The 22,939-nt window shown below is 53.8% G+C and overlaps 1 protein-coding gene across 3 annotated transcripts in view; it reads left to right on the plus strand.

Moving 5' to 3' along the window:
- Positions 1-805: 805 nt before the first annotated feature.
- The window catches only part of SYT12 (synaptotagmin 12), a 28,134-nt gene continuing 6,000 nt past the window's right edge, over positions 806-22,939 (plus strand). The window contains exons 1-5 of one of the 3 annotated variants that reach the window (XM_003909492.5): positions 806-1,238; positions 8,727-8,783; positions 13,222-13,415; positions 18,478-18,870; positions 22,003-22,218. In XM_003909492.5, coding sequence (XP_003909541.1) covers positions 8,750-8,783; positions 13,222-13,415; positions 18,478-18,870; positions 22,003-22,218 — 837 coding nt within the window. In that variant the 5' untranslated portion in view covers positions 806-1,238; positions 8,727-8,749. Of the gene's footprint in view, positions 1,239-1,662; positions 1,774-8,726; positions 8,784-13,221; positions 13,416-18,477; positions 18,871-22,002; positions 22,219-22,939 lie in introns of those variants that run through there. The other 2 variants (XM_003909491.3, XM_017948226.2) reach the window with 2 other exon arrangements.

Genomic DNA, 22,939 nt, shown 5'->3' on the forward strand with positions numbered 1-22,939 from the left:
CCTGCGAAGAAAATGGACTCAAATGGACTCAGTCGTACCAAAGCTGCAGCTGGCTGTGAAGGTTGAGTTAAATGGGAAATGGCAGTGAAAGCTCAGGGCCCATTACCCAGGCCCTCCCGCCCCATAAAATGCCCTTTCTATTTGTTCTGTTCCAGGTCCAGGAAATGAAATGAAGACAAAAGCGCCCCCTGTGGGTGAGGGTAGGATGCAGCTCTCTTTCTTTTTTTCTTTTCTTTTTTTTTTTTTTTTTTGAGATGGAGTCTGGCTCTGTAGCCCATGCTGGAGTGCAATGGCGCGATCTTGGCTTACTGCAAGCTCTGCCTCTCGGGTTCGCGCCATTCTCCTGCCTCAGCCTCCCGAGTAGCTGGGACTACAGGTGCCCGCCACCATGCCTGGCTAATTTTTTTGTATTTTTAGTAGAGACGGGGTTTCACCGTGTTAGCCAGATGCAGCTCTCTTTCTAGGGCTCCCCAGCGCCCTGTCTTCTAGACCAAGGATGCCTACACTGCACCAGGCCAGCACAGACCCAGCCTCCACTGAGAGGTCAGTGCCCACAGGCTGCCCTCAGCTCTAAAGGCCCAGAGTGTGGATGAGCCAGGAAGCACTGCCACCCTTGCACACTTGCTCCCCATCTGGGATCCTCACCCCACCCCAGACCATTGGAGAGGTCTCCCCAGGTGTCCACCCAGCCTGCTCCCCTGGTTACTGTGCCCACAACATGTGGCACTTCCCCCGCACCCAGCCCCTCCCAATGCAAGCCGTGCCTCACTGCCAGACTGCGCGGGCAGGGAGGGACCTGTCCCCTGTTCCCGGAAGACGGGAGATCGCCCACACCTGGCACTGTGCCCAGCCCCTGCGGGGGCGTCATAAATATCTCCTGAATGATTCATTCATTCCTTTGGGAGAGAAAGCACGACCCCTTAGTGGTTAAAGGTATGGAGTTTGAAGTCACACAGACCTGGGTTCAATTCTGGCTCTGACCTTTGGCTCTGTGATCTTGGTCACCTCTCTGAGCCTGTTTCTTCATGTAAAATATGGAGTCACCACGACCAGACTAGGCCACAGTGAGGACTGAGATGATGTTGTAAGGCGCCAGCACAGAGCTGACCTACAGTTACAGCTCAGTCCTGGTGGGAGGGAGTAATTATCCATTCAGAAAAGGGGAAACTTTCCGCTGCGCCTCCTGTCGGTGTTTTCTTTGGCTCCCGGAGGTGCACGGTATCGGGTCCGTTTTTAAGGTAAAGAAACTGAGGCCTAGAAAGGGAACAGGATAACCCAGAGCGCGAAGGCTGGGGCTAGAACCCAGGCCGGCTGGCTCTGAGTCCAGTGCTTGGCCTGCCTCTCAGAGGCCTGTGGGCACATCCCCACCCATCCCTGTCCCCAGGCCTGGGAGCGAGGGGTTGGGCTTGGCCTCAGGGCGTCCCTGGATCCCAGACGCGCTTGGGGATCTCCGGCTCGGACCCCTGGAGCAGAGACAGCGCTCGAGGTTGTCACTTTAAATTAAAGAGGGGGCGAGCGGGCGAGCGGGCGAGCGCGAGGGAGCGCGCGGCGGGCTCCTGGGAGCGTGCCCGGACTGCAGCGCAGCTCCGGTCCACCGCTCCGGCCCGGCCGAGCCCCTGGCCCGCGCCGCGTCCCTCGGAGGCGGGCGCCCGGCGACACTGCAGGGGTGGCGTTGCCGCCGGCGGCCGGGCTAGGCGCAGGTGCGTGCGCGCTGCGGGAGGCGGGCCGGCAGCTGGAGCCCAGCCGGAGCGGCGGCCCCTCCACGGAGCCCGGGTGAGTACGCACCCCGACGACCCCCGTGCGCGGCCGGGATCACACCCTGATCGCTGACGCATGCAGCCCCCTCCTCGGGTCCGGGGCCCGGGACCCCAGAGCCCCGCGCACTCTGCGCGCCTGCACCTCCGCGCGGCGCTTGCACACGAACGAATGCCGGGCACCGCGCACGCTGGGCGCCCTTACCCGGCCCAGCCACTCCGCGCAGTGCGCATCACATCGCACGCCCCGCGTGTGCACACACGCGGCTCACCCCACCATTTACACGCCTCCCCGCGCCCACGCTGCACACACGCCCCTCACTTTCGCATTCAGCAACCTGACTGTCCTCACTGTCCCTGCTCTGGCTTCACACCCCCTCCCGACACTCTGGTCCCCATACACCCTGGGGGTTCCCGAGGCAGGAGCGCTGGGTCTGCGGGAACCGTCCCAATCTGGAGGGAAACGTTGCACCCCAGCCCAAGGAGGCACTGGCTGTGTGAAGAGCCAGAGATGACCCTCAGCCTCCGGTGGCACCAGCCTGAGTGGGGGGCTTTCCAGAGCTTAGGAGAGGGGTACGGCGGGGCAGGGGAGGAAGCTTGCCCAGACTCAGGGCCTCAAGGCTGTAGATTTGGGCTGAAGTGCGGGGAGGGAGGTGGGGGCCGGGAGCCTGGCCTGTGGGTGGAAGGCCCTAAACTGGCCATCCTGGGAGCCCTCTTCCAGGGGCTGCAGAGAGACTGTGTGCCGCCCTCCTCCATTCCCAAAAGCCTGGGAAAGCTGCACCATGGAATGTCAGCTCCTTTTCCCCATCAGGGGGTTACAGGTTTAGAGCGCAGCAGCAATAGTGCTTCCTATTAGAAATGGGAAACTGAGGCTCAGAGAGGGCAGGAGACCCACCCAAGTTACCATAGCCAGTGTGAAGAAGGGTTAGGACAAGTCCCCAAGCCCCCAGCCTCCCTACTCTGAAGTCTGAAAGCTTTCCTAAGCAGCTCTGCAGAGTGGGGGCTCCCAGCCTGGGTTTCAAACCCGGACTCTGCCACTTGTCAGCTCTGGTGACTGACTGACAAATAAGACACATCTGTAGGCTGGCAGTGCTGCCCACACTGCACCTCAGTTTCCTCTCCAGTGCAAGGAGCAGGGTAGCAGCCCCCTCAGAGGGCCGTGGTGCTGAGATGACACAGGGCAAGTCACACAGTAGGTGCCCAAGAAATGCTAGCCAGCACCTCCCAGCCAGTCTGTCCTGCGGTTTCTGTGGGCTGTTTGGGGGATGGCAGCAGGATGTGGTTATCTCAGAAAGCGGAGGAGGGGGACTTGAAAAGGTTTCAACCTAAAGATCCTGAAGAGGCTCACAGCTTGAAGGGTGAGGCTCTCCTGGGCCCACCTCCCAACCCTTCCCATTCCCTTGCTAGCCAGAGAATGATGTGAGGACACTGGGCAAGGAGGTGGGGTGGAGCAGAGGGCAGGGACAGAAGGCCCCTCTCCCCTGCCGAGGCACAGCGTTCTTGGAAAGCCAATTCTCTGACAAGCCCAGGAGGGGCCTCTGCCATGGTCTGATTCCAGCAAAGCCGGGGGAAGTGGGGGGCTCTTCCAACTCCCCACCCCAAAAGGCCTGCCTGGTCAGGAGTCAGCATGGTGGCCAAGAGCCCAGGCCCAGATCCATTGCACCCTGGCACCAATCCCGGTGTTGCTACTTGTATGCTAGGTGACCTCGGGCCCCAGCTTCCTCATCTGTAAAAGGGAGATCCATTAATCCATTGAATCATCATGTCCACATTGTGTACCTACGACAACCAGGTGCAGTGCTAAGCACTTAGCACATATTATGTCCATATGCATGCAGCAGTAAGGAGATATGGCTAGGTAGGTATGATCGAGCTGGAATTTGAACCTAGAGCTGTTTTCAATGAGTAAGCTCTGTGCAGTTTAGGGTCTGGGGGTTTGGGACTGAACGAATTGGTCGGATGGGGAGGGGTGCTGCAGGGGATGGGATGTGCAATCTGGGAGCTCAGTGAGGGTCTGGAGCCACTCTGGTCCCCATGTTATGCTCTTTGCTGTGTGTCTGGACACCGGGGACGCTCTGGTCACAGGCTGCCCTGGTCCTACTGTACCTTGTCGCTATCCTCTTCTAGCCAAAGCCACAGTCCCTCTGCCTGGCAGACTTTCAGGCTGCCAGCGGGAGCCCACTGAAGTCGTCCCAGGTGAGATGGAGTCAAGGGGTCTCAAAGTGAGCAAAGCCGTTGAGAAGGGTACCTGCTGTACAGCCAGCACTTGCAACTTGGTCTCGGCTTCCTGCTCACTGGTTGGGTGACCTTGGGCCAATTCACTGCCCTTCTCTGAGCCTCCCTCTCGTCCTCTGTGGAGGACAGTCTGTGGAGGATGGGGTAGTAACAGGATTTGCCCCATGGGTCTTACGGATGGGGAAGATGGCATGAGGGTTGTCACTGCTAATGAAAGAGGGGCTGGACTGGGCAGCAGGAATGGCTGCCAGGCCCAGCTCTACCACTGCTGGCTGTGTGGCTTTGGGCAAGTCACTTAACCTCTCTTAATCTCCCATAGCTTTGCTGGGCTTGGTGAGATCGCGCCACTTCATTCCAGCCTGGATAAAAGAGCAAAACTCCGTCTCAAAAAAAAGAAAAAAAAAAACAAAAGTAGCTCATTCAAAGTCCACTTTACCAGGCTTATGAACAGGGATGCGTCTAGGGGCCAACAGATTCTAGCAGTGAATAGAAGGATGCAGCCAGGGAAGAGGCAGAGCTGACTTAGCTCCACCTCCTGCTGGAGTCGGGAGATGCAAACCCATTGTCCCCAGATCTTCTAACTTTTTTTTTTTTTTTTTGAGACGGAGTTTTGCCCTTGTTGCCCAGGCTGGAGTGCAATGGTGTGATCTCGGCTCACTGCAACCTCCACCTCCCAGGTTTAAGCGATTTTCTGACTCAGCCTTTCCAAGTAGCTGGGATTATAGGCATGTGCCGCCAAGCCCAGCTAATTTTATATTTTTAATAGAGTTGGGGTTTCTCCGTGTGGGTCAGGCTGGTCTTGAACTCCCGACCTCAGGTGCTCCCGGCCTTCCAAAGTACTGGGATTACAGGCATGAGCCACTGCGCCTGGCCAGATCTTCTAACTTTCAAAGGGAAGCTGGAAATCCTTTTTAAATCAATTTTTTAATGGGAAAGTCCCCACTCACCGCATACTGCTTTCTTTTGAGGCACAGTCTGACTATGTTGTCCAGACTGGTTTTGAACTCCTGGGCTCAGGAGATCTTCCCACATCAGCCTCCCCAGTAGCTGGGACTGCAGGCACAACCCACTGCACCCAGCTAAATTTTTCAATTTTAAAAGGCTGGCAACTCACTTAAATGTAAGACAAATCAACACATCTGTAGGCTGGCAGTGCTGCCCACACTGCCCAGACTAGGGATTAGGGGGCCTGTGTAGGCCATCACCAGGCTGCTAACCACAGCAGCCAATACGTACCAAGCCTGATTACACGTACCTTCTCATTCCACCCTCCTGGCAGCCTCACATCTGCTTTACAGATGGGGAACTGAGGCTCTAAGAGACTAAGAAAATTGCCCAAGGCCGCTGCAGCTAGCCAGGGGCAGATATGGGAGTCAGAGCTGGGTGCAGCTGACTACAAACCCTGTGCTCAGGATGACCCCCTCTAGGAGCCTCCACCTCTCCCGCAGTTCTCTTCTCCCTCCACTCAGGCAGATGAGATTCTGCCTTCACAGGGCACCAGGCTGGAACTTCTGTCTGGAAGCCAGGGGCGGTGGCTCACGCCTGTAATCCTAGCACTTTGGGAGGCCAAGGCGGGAGGATCACTTGAGGTCAGGAGTTCTGAGACCATCCTGGCCAACGTGGAGAAACCCCATCTCTATTAAAAATACAAAAATTAGCTGGGCATAGTGGCGCATGCCTCTAATCCCAGCTACTTGGGAGGTTGAGGCAGGAAAATTGCTTGAACCTGGGAGGCAGAGATTGCAGTGAGCTGAGATCGTGCCACTGCATTCAAGCCTGGGTGACAGAGTGAGGCTCTGTCTCAAAAAAAAAAAAAAAGAAAAAAAGGAACTTCTGTGGGGTGTGCCTAGCAGTGATTCACACCCTCACTGAAATCTCAGCTCCCTGGGAAAGGATGTCGTGTTAAAAGGAGAGGAGAGAACAGACAGCATGGGAGTCTGGGGTCTGAGCTGGACCAGCCATGGAGGTGATGGGGCCCCGGACAGCCAGAGGCCGGATGCAGCTTGAGGCTTTGTCCCATACCACGCCTGTTGTGCCGTGGGATGTACTTTGCCTTGCATACCTTGCTCGTATGCTGCTGGCATTGGCTGTCCCAGCTTGGCTCCACTCTTGCAAAGTCAGCTTGTGCCAGGTAAGCAGGAAAAAGCCGATGGCTTATCTGATTCCCGGCAAGGCAGCAGCAGGCTGGGAGGTGTGTGTGTGCACGTTAGCGTGTGTTTCAGCGTATCCAGGCCAGCTTCCACCAGGAGCTAGGACCACCTTGGACAGGGACCCGGTGACCCATTTGACTGGCAGATTCTTAGGAAACTTTTTGGAAACCATATGCCCACCTGCAGAGAGGCACAGTGGTTAGGAGCATGGAGCCAGATGGCCTGGGTTGAACAGTTTATTAGCTGTGTGGCCTGGGGCAAATTACACCCTGGGACTCTCACCCGCAAACCAGAGATAATAATAGTACCTACCTCATGGGGCTGTTAGGAGGATTAAATGAGGTCAGATATAAGCAAAGTGCTTAGAACGGGGCTTGATGTATAAGAAGTGCTCGGCAAGGTTGCCTGTTCCTATCATTATCTCCAGCCCAGGCCCAGGAATGAGTTTCCACTCTAGTCAGGACGGATGAAGCCCTTCCTGGCTTAGCACCGCCCTTCCATCTCCATGACAACGCACATCTCCTTGTGGGAGTGGGGGCAGCATCAGGAGAGCTGGGAGCCAGGAGCTGGCTGTGCAACTTACCTGACCTGCTTCTCGAGGCTCCTGGGCACCCCCGGACTTAAGGGGGTGGCCTAGGACTTATGGCATCCCAAATGTGCTGGATGACCCTGACTGAAGCATGGCACCCCAGCTTCTTGACTCCAAAGCCACAGATTGGGGAGAACCCCGGGGTTCCTGAAAATGTTGAGGGCCTTAGCTTTACCCTCTGATTCAACCCCTGTCCCAAAGGGAACCTACAGGATGCTCCAAGGGGTCGGGAACTAGTGGGTCACGCTCCCCGAGGACTTTTTATACTGCACCTGAATGGTGTTTGGATTTTTTGCAAATTGGTTGCTACCTTTAAAACTCAGGAAAGTGCATGTAAAAAATTCAGGTATCTGGCTTTTCTTTAAAGTGCCAGAAGATCAAGCCACAGTGGGTGGCTTTCCTGCTGGGGCAGAAAGGCAGCGGCCCTCAGGCCAGGCCATCACTCTGCACTTCTCACGTCCCCTTCCCCTCGCCCTACCACCCTGCACCAGGCCTGCAGGCTTACTGTGTGTAACCACCTCTCTGAACTACACGGGAATCCAGAGGTTGGGGCGGGCGTTATCCTGGCCCTCTGCGCCCTTGACCTGAGATCAGCGCAGCCCATCCCAGTTTCCCTTTTCCAGGACTCCCCACACGCACCCATCGAGAACACATCCGTGAGCCAGATTTACTTCTTAGCACAATAATAAAACAATGAGCAGTCGCCTAGCTTCAGGTAATGGATTGTAGGAGCTCCCAGACCTTTCTAGAACAACTTCAGTTGTTCCTAAAAGCTGGGGGTGGAGGGTGGGGTGGGGAAGAAACCATGCCAAGCAGTGAAAGGACTGATAATAGAATATTGCAGAGATGCAGCCTTTCTTTCCCAATCAAAATGGAAACATTTGAAGGAGGGCTCCGGCTCAAGCCAGGGGTGCCTTGCTCTTATGAGTCGCCTACCGCGTCGCCGCTGGTCAGCCTGATGTTGTTAGGATGGAAATGAGCTGGGGTTGCAAATTTGGCAAATACAAAAACAGGTCGCCCAGGAGCATTGACGTTTTGGATGAGCAATGGAAAAGATTTTGGTGTAGGTATGTCCTATGGACTATTTGGGACACACATATTAAAAGCTGATTTGAAATTTGGCCGGGCACGGTGGCTCACACCTGTAATCTCAGCACTTTGGGAGACCGAGGCTGGTGGATCACATGAGGTCAGGAGTTTGAGATCAGCCTGGCCAACATGGTGAAATCCCATCTCTACTAAAAATACAAAAATTAGCCAGGTGTGGTGGCACATGCCTGTCATCCCAGCTACTTGGGAGGCTGAGGCAGGAGATCACTTGAACCCAGGAGGCAGAGGCTGTAGTGAGCCAAGATCGAGCCACTGCACTCTAGCCTGGGCAACAAAGAGAGACTCCATCTAAAAAAAGAAAAGACGAAGAAAAAAGAAAACAAAGGCCAGGCGCAGTGGCTCAAGCCTGTAATCCCAGCACTTTGGGAGGCCGAGACGGGCGGATCACGAGTTCAGGAGATCTATAATCATCCTGGCTAACACGGGTGAAACCCGCCTCTACTAAAAATACAAAAAAAAAATTAGCCGGGCAAGGTATGTATGCCTGTGTAGTCCCAGCTACTCTCTCTCGGGAGGCTGAGGGGCAGGAGAATGGCGCGAACCCGGGAGGCGGGCTTGCAGTGAGCTGAGATCCGGCCACTGCACTCCAGCCTGGGCAACAGAGCCAGACTGCCTCAAAAAAAGAAAAAAGAAAACAAAGCAAAATCTGAAATTCACATGCCACTGGGCATCCTATGTTTTATCTGGCAATCCTGAAAGAGTCTTAGAATGCTTGAAAAGAGCTTTAAACATCATTTCTTAAAATGCCAAGCCTCCCTTTGGTAGCATGCCCCTTATAGCGGAGTGTAAGCTCTGGATGACAGGCACGCGCGTGCCAGGAGGCCAGGACCTGGGAACGGGACACTGACTCTCTGCAGCCCTATCCGCTTACTCTCTTTTCCCTTCCAGTCACAGTCACCACAGCAGGCACCATGGCAGTGGATGTGGCAGAATACCATCTGAGCGGTGAGTGCCCAGGGCAAGCCCCTCCTGGATCACGCCTACGAGACCCTTACCCCAGGCCTGGGTGGGAGGTGTCCATGGGACATGAGTAATTTGTCCTTGCCATTATTGCCTTCACTGTCAAGGGCAGTCAGTGACTTGCCCAAGGTCAGACAGCCCTGGGGACATCAAGCTTGGCCCAGTCTGCCATCTCCTCATCTTGCCACTCAAGTGACTCCTTCCTGTTAAAGTGACTTTCTCTCTTTCACTTGAGAGGGTCCCCGGGGAGACCCTCGTCCTGCTGCACCCTGGGGATGAGCCTGTGAGTCGGAATCCACTCACCGAGGCCTTTTGTGGAGGCTGTCAAGTAGCCAAGGGAAAATAAATCCAGGAAGGTCAATGTTAGATTCATGAGGCATTAAACTCAGAGACCACCCAGTCCGGAGACAGAAGCTATGGTGAGCTGAGATCACACCACTGCACTCCAGCTTTCCAGCCTGGGCGACAGAGTGAGACTCTGTCTCATTAGGAAAAAAAAAATAGAGGCCACCCAGTCCAGGGCCATTGCTCCCACCCTGTCACCCTGTGCCCCAGCAGGGAGATGGGAGCTGGCCCGGAGATGCCTCGAGACTCCAGACATACTCCTGCAGCCCTCCCCATGGACGGTAGATGGGGTCAGAGCTGAAACACACCAGCCGTCTTTTCTCCCTTTGTTCTTCTCCCCATTCACAGATGGGAGAAGTGAGGCTCAGAGAGTAACGGGGTCAGGACGTGCCCTCAGGTCTCCTGACTCCCAGGCCCAGGCTCCCCATCACTCCAGGTCCTACCCTAACACAGCCCCTGGGAAGCCCAGGGCTGATCTGAAGGGTGTGCCTGGGTTTTCCCATCACTTTTCACCCTCGGGCTCACAGGTCTAGTCCCCCACACCCCACCCCCTATCTGTGTGGCCTTGGGCACGTGGTGAAACCTGAGCTTCTACTTACTCATCTGTAAAATGCAAACGATGAGCCTTGCCTCAGGGCTGTTGGGAAGATTTAGAGAGCTGATGGATGTGCAGCGCCCAGCACAGTGCAGACGCCACTCTCCCAGCGCCAGGGCTTTGCACATGCTGTTCTCCTGGCCTGGAGTTCTTCCCTGCCTCTGCCTCTGCCTCTGCTTGCCTGAGTCCTGGGGCCTGGTGTCAGAGTTACAGGTGCAAATCTGGACCCAGTCTGTCTGGAGGCAGATCTTTCCTCTGTCCCTCAGCTTCCTCATCTGTAAAATGGGGAAAGCAATAGAACCAACCTCACAGGATTGCCTTGACTGGATGGGTTAATATATGTGACGTGCTTAGAACAGGACCTGGCAAATCATAAATAGTAAGTGCTTCATAAGGGGAGTTATTCCTCCTCCTCCTCGTCCCCCTCGTTTCCGGTCTTAGCCTAGACCCCACTTCCAATATCACCCAAAGACTGGTATTCCATAAAATCAGTAAACAAATGAATGTGAATTGTCATTTCATGCCACCTTCCTGGGGCTTTTCCTTCTGTGCCCCCAGCCCTGCCCCCTATTCTGCCACACCGGGCATGGGTTTCATCCTTCAGCTCCCAAGAGCCTCAGGCACAGGGGAGCCTGAACCTGCTTTGCCACCTGGCTGTACCCACAGCCTGCTCGGAGACCTTGGGCCTCTGGTCCTGCCCTCTGGCCAACCCCCGGCTACCACCCAGCCCTGCTGTGACCCTGTTCCCAGGACTCCCAGAACATGCCAAGCCTTGGCAGGGCAGGGCCCGGGAGCCTCTGTGGATCTCTTTGTTACGGGTGTATTTAGCCCACAGGTGACATTCTGTCAACAGGAGCAGGAGGAAGGAGGGTTTCTTCACGGCCCTTCCATTATCATTACCCATTCCTTCTGTTTTCCCCTGGTCTGCCCAGCCCGTGACTATGTGCTGCATTACTTTTACACACATCACAATTGTGTGATTAGACCGTGTTGGGGATTCATTTTTTTTCCTCTCTTAACAATGCCAGAAATGTGTCTCTGCATTGCCACAGTGCCATCCTAATGACCTCAGTTGTCATGCTCAAAGGCCAGTGACATTTCCTCCCAAGACAGTGCCACCAGCCCTCCCTGGCCCCCTCGGTGGGACCTTCGGGCTGTTTCCAGATTTCTGCTGTTATAAATACAGCCTCGATGACTCATCCCAGACAGAAAACTTGTTGGGATTTTCCCTTTAGAATAAATTCATCAGAGTGGTTCCGCTAGATGGGGGATGTTCTTGTCATCTGCATTTTCCAGACAGAGTCTGAAGCCCAGAGGTGCTGGGTGACTTGCCTGGAAACCAAGGTACCTGTGCCCGGCTCTGCCGTTTCTCACCGATGGCCTTGAGTGGAGAAACAGATGTGCCCGTTACCCTTCCTTGGTCTCAGTTTTCCTCTTTTAGAAAGTAGGGCCATGGCCGGGTGCGGTGGCTCACACCTGTAATCCCAGCACTTTGGGAGGCTGAGGTGGGCGGATCACCTGAGGTCACGAGTTCAAGATCAGCCTGGCCAACATGGTGAAACCCTGTCTCTACTAGAAATACAAAAATTAGCCGGGCGCGGTGGTGGACGCCTGTAATTCCAGCTACTCGGGAGGCTGAGGCAGGAGAATCACTTGAACCCAGGAGGCAGAGGTTGCAATGAGCTGAGATCGTGCCACTGCACTCCAGCCTGGGCAACAAGAGCGAAACTCTATCTCAAAAAAAAAAAAACAGAAAAAAAAAGAAAAAGAAAAGAAAAGAAAGTAGATCCTCACAGGGTGCTTAGTGCTGGGAGGGCGTCAGGGCTGGAGGCCAGTGAGTCAGTGCTGTGGATCTGGCTAAAGGTGGCTCAGTAGACAGCAGGGCAGCCTAGAAGGGCTGCCCCACTGTGTGCTCCATTCCAGTGCATCTGGGCTTCAGGGCAGCAGTGATGAGGAACTTCTCTAGCCCCAGGTCCCCTCCCTCCCTCCCCCAGGCACTCTGCCCACTCTGGGCTTTTTATACCCCTCTATTCTTCCTGCCCTTGACTTCCAGCTCCTGTTGCTGTGGCCTGGCACACTTCTTGCCCCTCCTGATATCTCGGCTTACATGTCCCTCCTCCGGGAAGCCTTCCCGGGCTGCTCCCATTCCCAGTACGCTGATTTGTCTATTTATTTGCCTGCCCCACACCACCCCCTAGATTGCCAGCTACTTAAGGACAGGGACTTGGCCTGGGGCTGACTTAGCCCTGGCTACCTGTGCCCATAGGCTGCTGGCGCACCAGGGTGGGTGCTCGATGGATGTGCAGTGATCCATCTCCAGCCCTGAGATGCCCTTCGCGCCCCTCTGCACCTTGCTGCAAGGGAACTGTGCAGGGTTGAGGCCGGGTGGGGTAGTGGTTAGCCCGCTTGCTTTGGGGTCAGGCTGCCAGAGTTGGAGTCCCAGCATCACCCCTTCTGGGCTCTGTGACCTTGAGCAAGTTCTTTAGTCTTTCTGTGCCTCAGTTTCCTCACTTGAATTGAGACAGACATAGTACTAAGAACAGTTTAGAGAGCTGTATTTGCCAGCACTGTGACCTGCAGAATGAATCCCAGTGTCTCCTTGGCTTCCTGTGGGGAAGCAGAGCCAGGTTTCCTAGGAGAGGGAGGCAAAACCTTGGAACGTGTGTGGTCCTGCCTCGTGCCAAGCACGGTGCTAGGGAGGACGCGCCTGCCACAGTTGAGGGGGTTGTTAATTTCCGTTTTCGGGGGCAGCAAGGCTCAGAGAGGGAAGGTTATTGACTCATCAGCAGAGCAAAAGCCTCTGAGCATCCGGATTTGTCTCCGAGCCCTGCACAGCCTGCAGCCACCTCACTTGTGGGTGAGTTGTTTGTTTGTTTTGGTAAGAGATTCACGGAGAGATGAGATTCACATACTGCGCAATTTACCCACTGAAAGTGTACAATTCAGTGGTTTTTAGTATATTGTGTGACCAGCCACACAATCCATTTTTAGAATATTTTCATCATCCCCCAAAGAAACCCTATTTCTCCCAACTTTCCAGCCCCTGACAGTCACTAATCTACTGTATAGACTGGTGTCAATTCTGTCTACGTAGATTTGCCTGTTCTGGATATTACGTACACCGGCTGATCATCCCCAATCCAAAAATACAAAATCGAAAATCTGAAATTTTTTGCGGGCCGACATGATGCTGAAAGGAAATGTCCATTGGAGCATTCTGGATTTCAGATATTTGGATTAGGAGTGCTTAACCTATAAGTGTAATGTAAATATCCCCAAATCAGAAAAAACCTGAAATCCAAAACACTTCTGGTCCCAAGCAACACGGGGAAGTGTATGTCTTGTTCGACATGGGATCTCCAGCACCTAGCACATAGTAGGCATCCAATAAATATCCATTCAATGAAGAAGTCAGTGCTGCTCCCCGGGTGGGGGTCTGTATCCACTAGGAAGCCCTAATGAGAGGCTGCCCTTGCCTTGCAGTCATCAAGAGCCCCCCTGGCTGGGAGGTGGGTGTCTATGCTGCAGGGGCCCTGGCCCTGCTGGGAATCGCAGCTGTGAGCCTGTGGAAGCTCTGGACGTCGGGGAGCTTCCCCAGCCCCTCTCCGTTCCCCAATTACGACTACAGGTACCTTCAGCAGAAGTACGGCGAGAGCTGCGCAGAGGCCAGGCAGAAGGTGAGGCTTCTGCTCCTGCAGGTGCACAGCGAGTGCGACCCCATGCCCCCACATCCACTCAGATCGGCCTTCAGCCCCTCTCCCTCCATCACCGCCTCCTCCTGGTTGATGTCCTCCTTTGAAGGGGAGTAGACCTCCCTCCTCCCCTTTCACATCTGCACTGTTTTTTTTTTTTTTTTTTTTTTTTTTGAGATAGAGTTTCCCTCTTGTTGCCCAGGCTGGAGTGCAATGGCATGATCTGGGCTCACTGCAACCTCTGCCTCCTGGGTTCAAGCGATTCTCCTGCCTCCGCCTCCCAAGTAGCTGGGATTATAGGCATGCACCACCATGCCCAGTCAGTTTCGTATTTTTAGTAGAGATGGGGTTTCACCATGTTGGTCAGGCTGGTGTCGAACTCCTGACCTCAGGTGATCCATCTGCCTCGACCTCCCAAAGTGCTGGCATGAGTCATCACACCCGGCCTGCTTTTGAACTACTAACATCTTCCTTCTTTCTTTCTTTCTTTCTTTCTTTCTTTCTTTCTTTCTTTCTTTCTTTCTTTCTTCTTTCTTTCTTTCTTTTTCTTTTCTTTCTTTCTTTCTTTTTCTTTCTTTTCTTTCTTTTTTTTTTTTTCAAAATGCTCTTGTGGAGGGCTACCCAGCAGGAGCGATGTCCAGAATAACCTGATATATTTATTTCTTCTTTCTTTCTTTTTTTTTTTTTTTTTTTTTTTGAGACAGGGTCTCACTCTGTCACCCAGGCTGGAGTGCTCTGGCACAATCTCAATTCACTGCGACCTTCACCTCCTGGGCTCAAGCAATCCTCCCACCTCAGCCTCATAAGTAGCTGGGACTACAGGCCCAAGCCACGATGCCTAGCTAATTTTTTTGGTTTTTTGTAGAGACAGGGTTTCACCACGTTGGCCAGGCTGGCCTCAAACTCCTGGGCTCAAGAGATCTGCCCGCCTCGGCCCCGAAAAGTGCTAGAATTACAGGCGTGCACCACCGTGCCAGGTCGTTCTCTTTTCACCTCCCTTGTAGCTGAAGCATTTTGACATACTGTTGAACACACATCATAAGCATTATTTTAATGGCTGTAGGAGATTCCTTTTTGTGCATGTGCCATGATTGACTAAATGTCATGATAAATAATGCAGTGGATGTTCTGTATGTAAAACTTTGTCTTCATTTGGGATAGTGTACTTTGGATGGATGTCCACATGTGGAATTGTTGTATCGGGGGCACACACATTCTTAGGGCTCTCACTATACGTTGCCGAATGTTTTATCATTTAACACATGGCAGAGATTTTTCCGAATGTCATGTAGAGTTCCAGAAAGCACAGCCAGAATCTATTACCAGATTAGAGTCCCTCATGCTCACTCACTTAAGGTGTCTGGGGGGACTATCTCACATGCTGTTGGGGGAGTGTAAATTTGAAAAAACTTTTCCAGGCCTGGCGTGGTGGCTGACATCTGTAATACCAGCACTTTGGGAGGCCGAGGTGGGTGGATCACCTGAGGGCAGGAGCTCAAGACCAGACTGGCCAACATGGTGAAACCCTGTCTCTACTAAAAATACAAAAATTAGCTGGGTGTGGTGACACATGCCTGTAATATCAGCTACTCGGGAGGCTGAGCACGAGAATCACTTGAACCTGGGAGGCAGAAGTTGCAGTGAGCCAAGATCGTGCCACTGCACTCCAGTCTGGTTGACAGAGCGAGACTCTGTCTCAAAAAAAACCCCGCTTTTCCAAAGAGCATTTCGGCAACGCTTGTCAAAAGCCTTCAAAGGACTGACTGGGCGCGGCGGCTCACGCCTGTAATCCCAGCACTTTGAGAGGCTGAGACTGGTTGATCACCTGAGGTCGGGAGTTCGAGACCAGCCTGACCAACATGGAGAAACCCTGTCTCTACTAAAAGTACAAAACTGGCCGGACGTGGTGGCACATGCCTGTAATCCCAGTTACTTGGGAGGCTGAGGCAGGAGAATCGCTTGAACCCGGGAGGTAAAGGTTGCGGTGAGCTGAGATCGTGCCATTGCACTCCAGCCTGGGCAACGAGAGCAAAACTCTGTCTCAAACAAAACAAAACAAAACAAAAAAAATTAGCTGGGCATGGTGACAGGCGCCTGTAATCCCAGCTACTCAGGAGGCTGAGACACGAGAATTGCTTGAACCCAGGAGCCGAGATCGCAGCCGTGCACTCCAGCCTGGGCAACAGAGTGAGACTCCATCAAAAACAAAAACAAAAAACCTTCAAGGGACTGTGTCCTCTGAGCCAGGATTTTAAGAAAGCTATTCGATACTGCAGCATTTGTATTTCTGAAAAAGTAGAAACAACGTAAGTGTCCAACAGTGCGAAAGAGTGAATTAAATTATGATTATCTGCTCAATGGAAAATTGGGGAACCATGAAAATTATGGTAAGCAGCCAGGTGCAGTGTCTCATGTCTGTGATCCCAGCATTTTGGGTAGCCAAGGCAGAAGGATCTCTTGAGCCCAGGAGTTGGAGACCAGCCTGGGCAACAAAGCAAGATCTCATCTCTACCAATAAATAAATAAATAAATAAGCCAGATGTGGCTGGGCGCGGTGGCTCATGCCTGTAATCTCAGCACTTTGGGAAGCCGAGGCGAGCAGATCACCTGAGGTTGGGAGTTCGAGACCAGCCTGACCAACATGGAGAAAGGCCGTCTCTACTAAAAATACAAAAAATTAGCTGGGTGTGGTGGGGCATGCCTGTAGTTCCAGCTACTCGGGAGGCTGAGGCAGGAGAATCGCTTGAATCCAGGAGGTGGAGTTTGCAATGAGCCGAGATCATGCCACTGCACTCCAGCCTAGGCAACACAGTGAGACACCATCTTAAAAAAAAAAAAAAAAAATAGGCCGGGCGCGGTGGCTGAAGCCTGTAATCCCAGCACTTTGGGAGGCCGAGACGGGCGGATCACAAAGTCAGGAGATCGAGACCATCCTGGCTAACACGGTGAAACCCCATCTCTACTAAAAAATACAAAAAACTAGCTGGGCAAGGTGGCGGGCGCCTGTAGTCCCAGCTACTCGGGAGGCTGAGGCAGGAGAATGGCGTGAACCCCGGAGGCGGAACTTGCAGTGAGCTGAGATCCGGCCACTGCACTCCAGCCTGGGCGACAGAGCGAGACTCTGTCTCAAAAAAAAAAAAAAAAAAAAATAGCCAGGTGTAGTAGCTCACGCCTGTGGTCGCAGACACTTGGGAGAGTGAGGTGGGAGGATCGCTTGGGCCCAGAAGATTGAGGCTGTGGAGAGCTGTGATCGCACTCCACTCTGGGCAAGTGAGACCCTGTCTCAAAAAAAAAAAAAAAAAATTATGGTAATGAAGGCATGGAAGATGTTTGTGGTATAAAAGGTTCTTGTTTTCTCAAATCCCAAGGTCAATTTAAGGAAAATAAAAATATTTATTTATTTATTTGTTTTTGAGCCGGAGTCTCACCCTGTCGCCCAGGCTGGAGTGTAACGGCGTAATCTTGGCTCGCTGCAACCTCCGCCTCCTGGGTTCAAGCAGTTCTCCTGCCTCAGCCTCCTGAGTAGCTGAGATTACAGGCGCATGCCGCCACACCCGGCTAATTTTTGTAGTTTTAGTAGAGACAGGGTTTCACCATGTTGGCCAGGCTGGTCTTGAACTCCTGACCTCAGGCGATCTGCCACCTCAGCCTCCCAAAGTGCTGGTATTACAGGCGTGAGCCACCGTGACTGGCCAAGGGAAAAAAAAAAAATTAATATTTGGGTGAGCGTCACCCAACATGAAAGCTTCCTGTGTTGTAAAATTCCCTTGTGGCTGCTCCATCATCTCTTGAGTGGCTGGCTTCTGGTATTCTTACCCGTTCTTCTTCTGGGACACTTAGGGTGCTAGCTGTTTTTCCTTTTTCTAAACATCACTGCAATCGACAACTTGATGTATGGAATTCTGTCCCTACAAATAAACATGTTAAGAAAAAGTTGAGGGGCCAGGCGCGGTGGTTCACGCCTGTAATCTCAGCACTTTGGGAGGCCAAGGCAGGTGGATCATGAGGTCAGGAGTTCAAGACCAGCTTGGCCAACATAGTGAAACCCCGTCTCTACTAAAAATACAAAAATTAGCTGGGTGTGGTGGCGGGTGCCTGTAGTCCCAGCTACTTGGGAGGCTGAGGCAGGAGAATTGCTTGAACCCAGGAGGCAGAGGTTGCAGTGAGCCAAGATTGTGCCACTGCACTCCAGCCTGGGCAATGCAGCAAGACTTTGTCTCAAAAAATAAATCAATAAATAAATAGTTGGCCAGGCGCAGTGACTCACGCCTGTAATCCCAGCACTTTGAGAGGCCGAGGTGGGCAGATTGCCTGAGGTCAAGAGTTTGAGACCAGCCTGGCCAACATGTAGACACCCCGTCTCTTCTAAAAATACAAAATTAGCCAGACGTGGTGGCGCACACCTGTAATCCCAGGTCCTCAGGAGGCTGAGGCAGGAGAATTGCTTGAACCCGAGAGGTGGAGGTTGCAGTGAATCGAGATCTTGCCACTGCACTCCAGCCTGACGACAGAGTGAGACTCTGGCTCAAAAAAAAAAAAAAAAAAAAATGTCTCGTGTACCCCTAGGCTGGGCACGGTGGCTCAGGCCTGTAATCCCAGCACTTTGGGAGGCTGAGGTAGGTGGGCAGATCACCTGAGGTTGGGAGTTCGAGACCAGCCTGACCAACATGGAGAAACCCTGTCTCTACTAAAAATACAAAATTAGCCAAGCATGGTGGCGCATGCCTGTAATCCCAGCTACTCAGGAGGCTGAGGCAGGAGAATCACTTGAACCCTGGAGGGAGAGGTTGCAGTGAGTCAAGATCGCGCCATTGCACTCCAGCCTGGGCAACAAGAGTGAAACGCGGTCTCAAAAAAATAAATAAATAAATAAGTGACATGAAATAATATTAAACAAGGACCTTCCTAGCTAAGGGATGCAGGGCTTCTGTGAAAGGGGAACTTGGAGATTCGAGAATGAACAGGACTTACTCATCTCTTTGACGTCTCCCAGTGACCCTGCCTATGGCCCCCATGATGCTCCCACATCCCTCTTTCTCATCCCCAGAGAGTGCCTGCCTGGAATGCCCAGCGGGCCAGCACGCGGGGATCATCCAGCCGCAAAGGCAGTCTCAGCATTGAGGACACTTTTGAGAGCATCAGTGAGCTGGGGCCTCTGGAGCTGATGGGCCGGGAGTTGGACCTGGCCCACTGTGGGACCCTCCGGAAGTCCCAGTCGGCCGACTCCCTGAACTCCATCTCCTCTGTGAGCAACACCTTTGGGCAGGACTTCACCCTGGGCCAGGTGGAGGTGAGCATGGAGTACGACGCTGCCTCCCACACCCTGCACGTGGCGGTGCTGCAGGGCAAGGACCTCCTGGAGCAGGAGGAGGCCAGCTTCGAGTCCTGCTTCATGCGCGTCAGCCTGCTGCCCGACGAGCAGATCGTGGGCATTTCCCGGGTAAGTGGGGCTTAGGGTGGGGCACAAGGGTGCTCTGGTCTCACTAGACGCCTCCCAGGCAGACAGGGCGGTGGGGCCCGGCAGGATCCCAGGAAGGCACTAGAGCGCAAATATGGATGCTGATCCCAGAGCTGAAGCTTCAGACGGTAGAGAAAGCTCCATACAGAGCCGGGAGTTGGGGGGCTCCACCTGAAGGCTCCCATTGTGTGGAGTTCTTAGCTCTCCTGCTAGGTGAATACAGAGTGTGGCAACTGTCCCTGTCCACATCTGCCCTGTGTCAACATGGGGTCCCAGCAGAAAAGGGATGACATGCTCAAGAGGGCTAATTTGGGGAGAGCTTAATAACAGGACTGTCCAGGTACAGTGACTCATGCCTGTAATCCCAGCACTTTGGGAGGCCAAGGTGGGAGGATCGCTTGAGCCTAACCAGGAGTTGAAGGCCAGCCTAAGCAACACGGCAAAATTCCTTCTCTAACAACAACAACAAAAAAATTTAGCTGGGTGTGGTAGTGCCAGCTAATGTATAGTCCCAGCTATTCAGGAGGCTGAGATGGGAGGATCACTTGAGTCCAGGAGGTTGAGGCTGCAATAAGCCACAATTGCACCACTGCACTCTAGCCTGGGTGACAGAATGAGACCCTATCTCAAAAAATAAAAATAGGGGTGGGCGCAGTGGCTCACACCTGTAATCCCAGCCCCTTGGAAGGTTGAGGCAGGTGGATCACCTGAGGTCAGGTGTTTGAAACTAGCCTGGTCAACATGCTGAAACCCCATCTCTCCCAAAAATACAAAAATTAGCCAGGCATGGTGGTGCACACCTGTAATCCCAGCTATGTGGGTGGCTGAGGCAGGAGAATTGCTTGAACTCAGGAGGCGGAGGTTGCAGTGAGCCAAGATCATGCCACTGCACTCCAGCCTGGGCGACAAAGTGACTCCACCTCAAAAATAATAAATAAATAAATAAATTTTAAAAATGAAAATAACAAGAACATTTAGAGTGGCGCAGATGGGTTGTGAGGCGACCTCAGGGATGGCATGGTACCCTGGAGGGGTGTAACAGGAGGGGCGGCCCCACTCTAGATCTGAAGGGATGAGGGGAAGGTGAGGTTACTGGGCCCAAAAGGATAGAGGGCCACCTTTTGTGGAAAGGGCTACCTTGGTGGGAGCTGCGCTCTTTGGCCAAGGGACATGGTCGTCCCGCAGCAATACTGCAGAGAAGGACCTCCCTCCCCCTCCAGTTTCCTTCTGGTGACCTCCACTGGTTGACCTGACCAGAAGCCAAAGGCCAAGGGAATCTGTTGACCCAGCCCATGGAGGTCAACTCTCAGGGCCAGAGCAGAGTGGGGAAGGGTGAAGAATAAAGCGTGAGGGGCAGGGAAGGCACCCAGTCCCTTAGGCTACCCTCCACACATCCCTGTACCTCACAGAGCCAAGCCAACAGAGCCACATCTGGGCTGAAGGATGGGGATGGCCTGTGACCAGAGTGCAAGGAGGGCGTGTTTAGGCAACACGTTGGGGTGGCCCAGCTTCTGAGAGTCAGTATAGTAGGCGATTAGGAGCAGGACCCTGGAGCCTGATTGCCTGGGTTCAAATCCTGGTTCCACCTCTTCCTAGCAGTATGACCTTGGGTAAGTCAGTTTAGCACCCCATGACTCAATTTCCCCATCTGTCAAATGGGCATCATGGTTATTGAGAAAGAGATGGGTTAACGTATGTGGAGTTCTTAGCCCAGCCTGGGTCAGTGCCCCATAGGTTGGCTCTCAGAACCGTGCAGAGCTCCTGTCATGCCCAGCCATGTTGCCTGTGGTCTGGGCTGCCTAGAGGACTCTGGGTGGTTCAGGACGCATTCCTGGAGGAGGGTCATTGGCAGACAGCAGCCAGCACAGCCTGATGTGTGCTGAGAACCTGGTTCACAGAGCCTAGCACAGCCATGATTCTCTCATTAGCCCCTGAGACCAACAGGACGGATTGTTAGGGCATCTTACAGAGGAGGAAACTGAGGCTCGGGAAAGTGCTTTGCCCAAGACAACCCCAGTAAGGAAGCAGGAGGTCCGGGACTCGAACCCAGGGTTCCATCCTCCTCCACCCATGTGCGCACAAAGCACATGTTCAGAGAATGGCTGGTTGGGGAGCCCAGGCCCTCATGAGCAGGGGACAGCTGAGAGGCTAATTTAGCCGAAGGAGGGACAGGTGGAGCCAGATCATGACCAGCCTGAATGCCGAGGTCAGGAGGTCAGGAGGCCAGGTGGGCTTTATCCCTTGGAGGCCAGGAGCCCTTCAAAAGCAAGGGGTTGTGTAGGGAACGTGAGCACTGTGAGAAGAGCCTTTCCATGCCCAGGCAGTGACGGAAGAGTGTGGTCATGGTGGCTGGTGGCCCTGGGGGATTTATTCTGGGGAAGGCAAGCTTCCCAGCATAACAGCCTGGGCAATCCCACAGGGGGTGCTGCCCCCAGGCTAGGCAGCCCCTCAGCCTCAGGCAGGGTCCAAGGATGAGAACGCCTTTCTTTAAATATCGCCAGGCAGTGACTAAAGCATCCCCCCCATTCCCCAGAGACAGTGCCCGCAATGCACCTTCCCGGGGGCCCGCCCACGACTTCCTGGGAGGAGGCCAGTGGCGCCCACCAGGCAGGACTGGGCTTGGAAACCGAGTTGGCCCAACCTCGCCTAGTCCTCCCTTCCATCCACCCATCCAGCCTACGGTGTTCAAACAGTCCTGGGCCAGGCTCTTCAGGAACCTGGGACATCAGTGGCTCGTGACTCCACAGACAACTGTCCCACTCCACTGCTTGCCTGGCCTAGGGCTAGACTTGAGCAGATGCAAGAAAGATGGAGACCACCTCCTCCAGGGCATCTGGAGGGTTCTGGGGTGCCACGGGCACTGAGGACAGAAATTAGTTGGGATCAGATTGTGGGAGCTTCAAACGCCAGGCCGCTAGATTGGCCACCACTGAGGAGAGGACAGGAGGCTTTTAAACCTTCAAGGCTGAGCCACCAAAGGAAAGATTGGCATTGAAGGTGTCATGACAACAGAGCGAGGACTCTAGCCTGGGCCTCTGGACTCCCTGTCCAGTGCTCTCTCCCTGCTGCGGCCTCTCAGGCCCCTAGCGCCCTCCATGGCCCTTTCTCCTGCAGATCCAGAGGAATGCCTACTCCATCTTCTTTGATGAGAAGTTCTCCATTCCCCTGGATCCCACAGCCCTGGAGGAAAAGAGCCTGCGGTTTTCTGTATTTGGCATCGATGAGGATGAGCGCAACGTCAGCACGGGGGTGGTGGAGCTGAAGCTTTCTGTGCTTGACCTCCTGCTGCAGCCCTTCAGCGGCTGGCTCTATTTACAGGACCAGAACAAGGTAAGTGACCTGCCCTGGCCTACTCGTCCGCCTCGGAAGAGCGCGCACACGCATACACTTCCATTAAGGGACTCCATCATCCTCAGCAATGGCCCGAACCCCAACATCATTAGGAGAGCAGAGAAGAAGACCAGAGCCACGTCTGAGGAAACCGCTTACTGCAGGCAAATTTCAGAAACATCCCAACCACTGTTTACAGCTCTTCTGCTGCTTTGCCACCAAAGCTTCAGAGGCTCTACCCCTACTGCGCTTCTGCTAGAGAAACATTCCTCTGGCCTTAGAGGGGATGATTTCAGACAGAGGCCAAGCTGCACTGTAGTTTTGTAATTGTAGGAATGTTCACAGAACATCATTGCTGTTTAAGCAAAGAATCAAATTCCATTCCACTTGGATCGCTGCGTATTACTACCGCAGAGTGTTTTCCTTGGCCTGCAACGACGGAACAAAACTACATTTGAGAGCTACATTTGACAGGCCGCCTCTGGCCTTTGGTCCCAGGCAGGGCCCACACCCGGTGGAAGGGAGGGGTGGGACATGCTCCATGCAGTGGCGGGGGGTGGGTGGCTGTCCCTTTCTCCAGGCTGTCCCTGCCAGCCTGGAGCCCTGTGCTGAGGGGCCCCCGGTGCAGCCACTTCTCTATGGAGAAGGAAGCCTCAGCCTTTCCCTGGCAACCAAGGCCTTCCCTGGACCCCTCAAGTCGGGTGGAGAGAAGCCCTCTGAG

The sequence above is a fragment of the Papio anubis genome, chromosome 12 (genome assembly GCF_008728515.1).
Source record: "Papio anubis isolate 15944 chromosome 12, Panubis1.0, whole genome shotgun sequence".
In the NCBI taxonomy this organism is placed as follows: domain Eukaryota; kingdom Metazoa; phylum Chordata; class Mammalia; order Primates; family Cercopithecidae; genus Papio; species Papio anubis.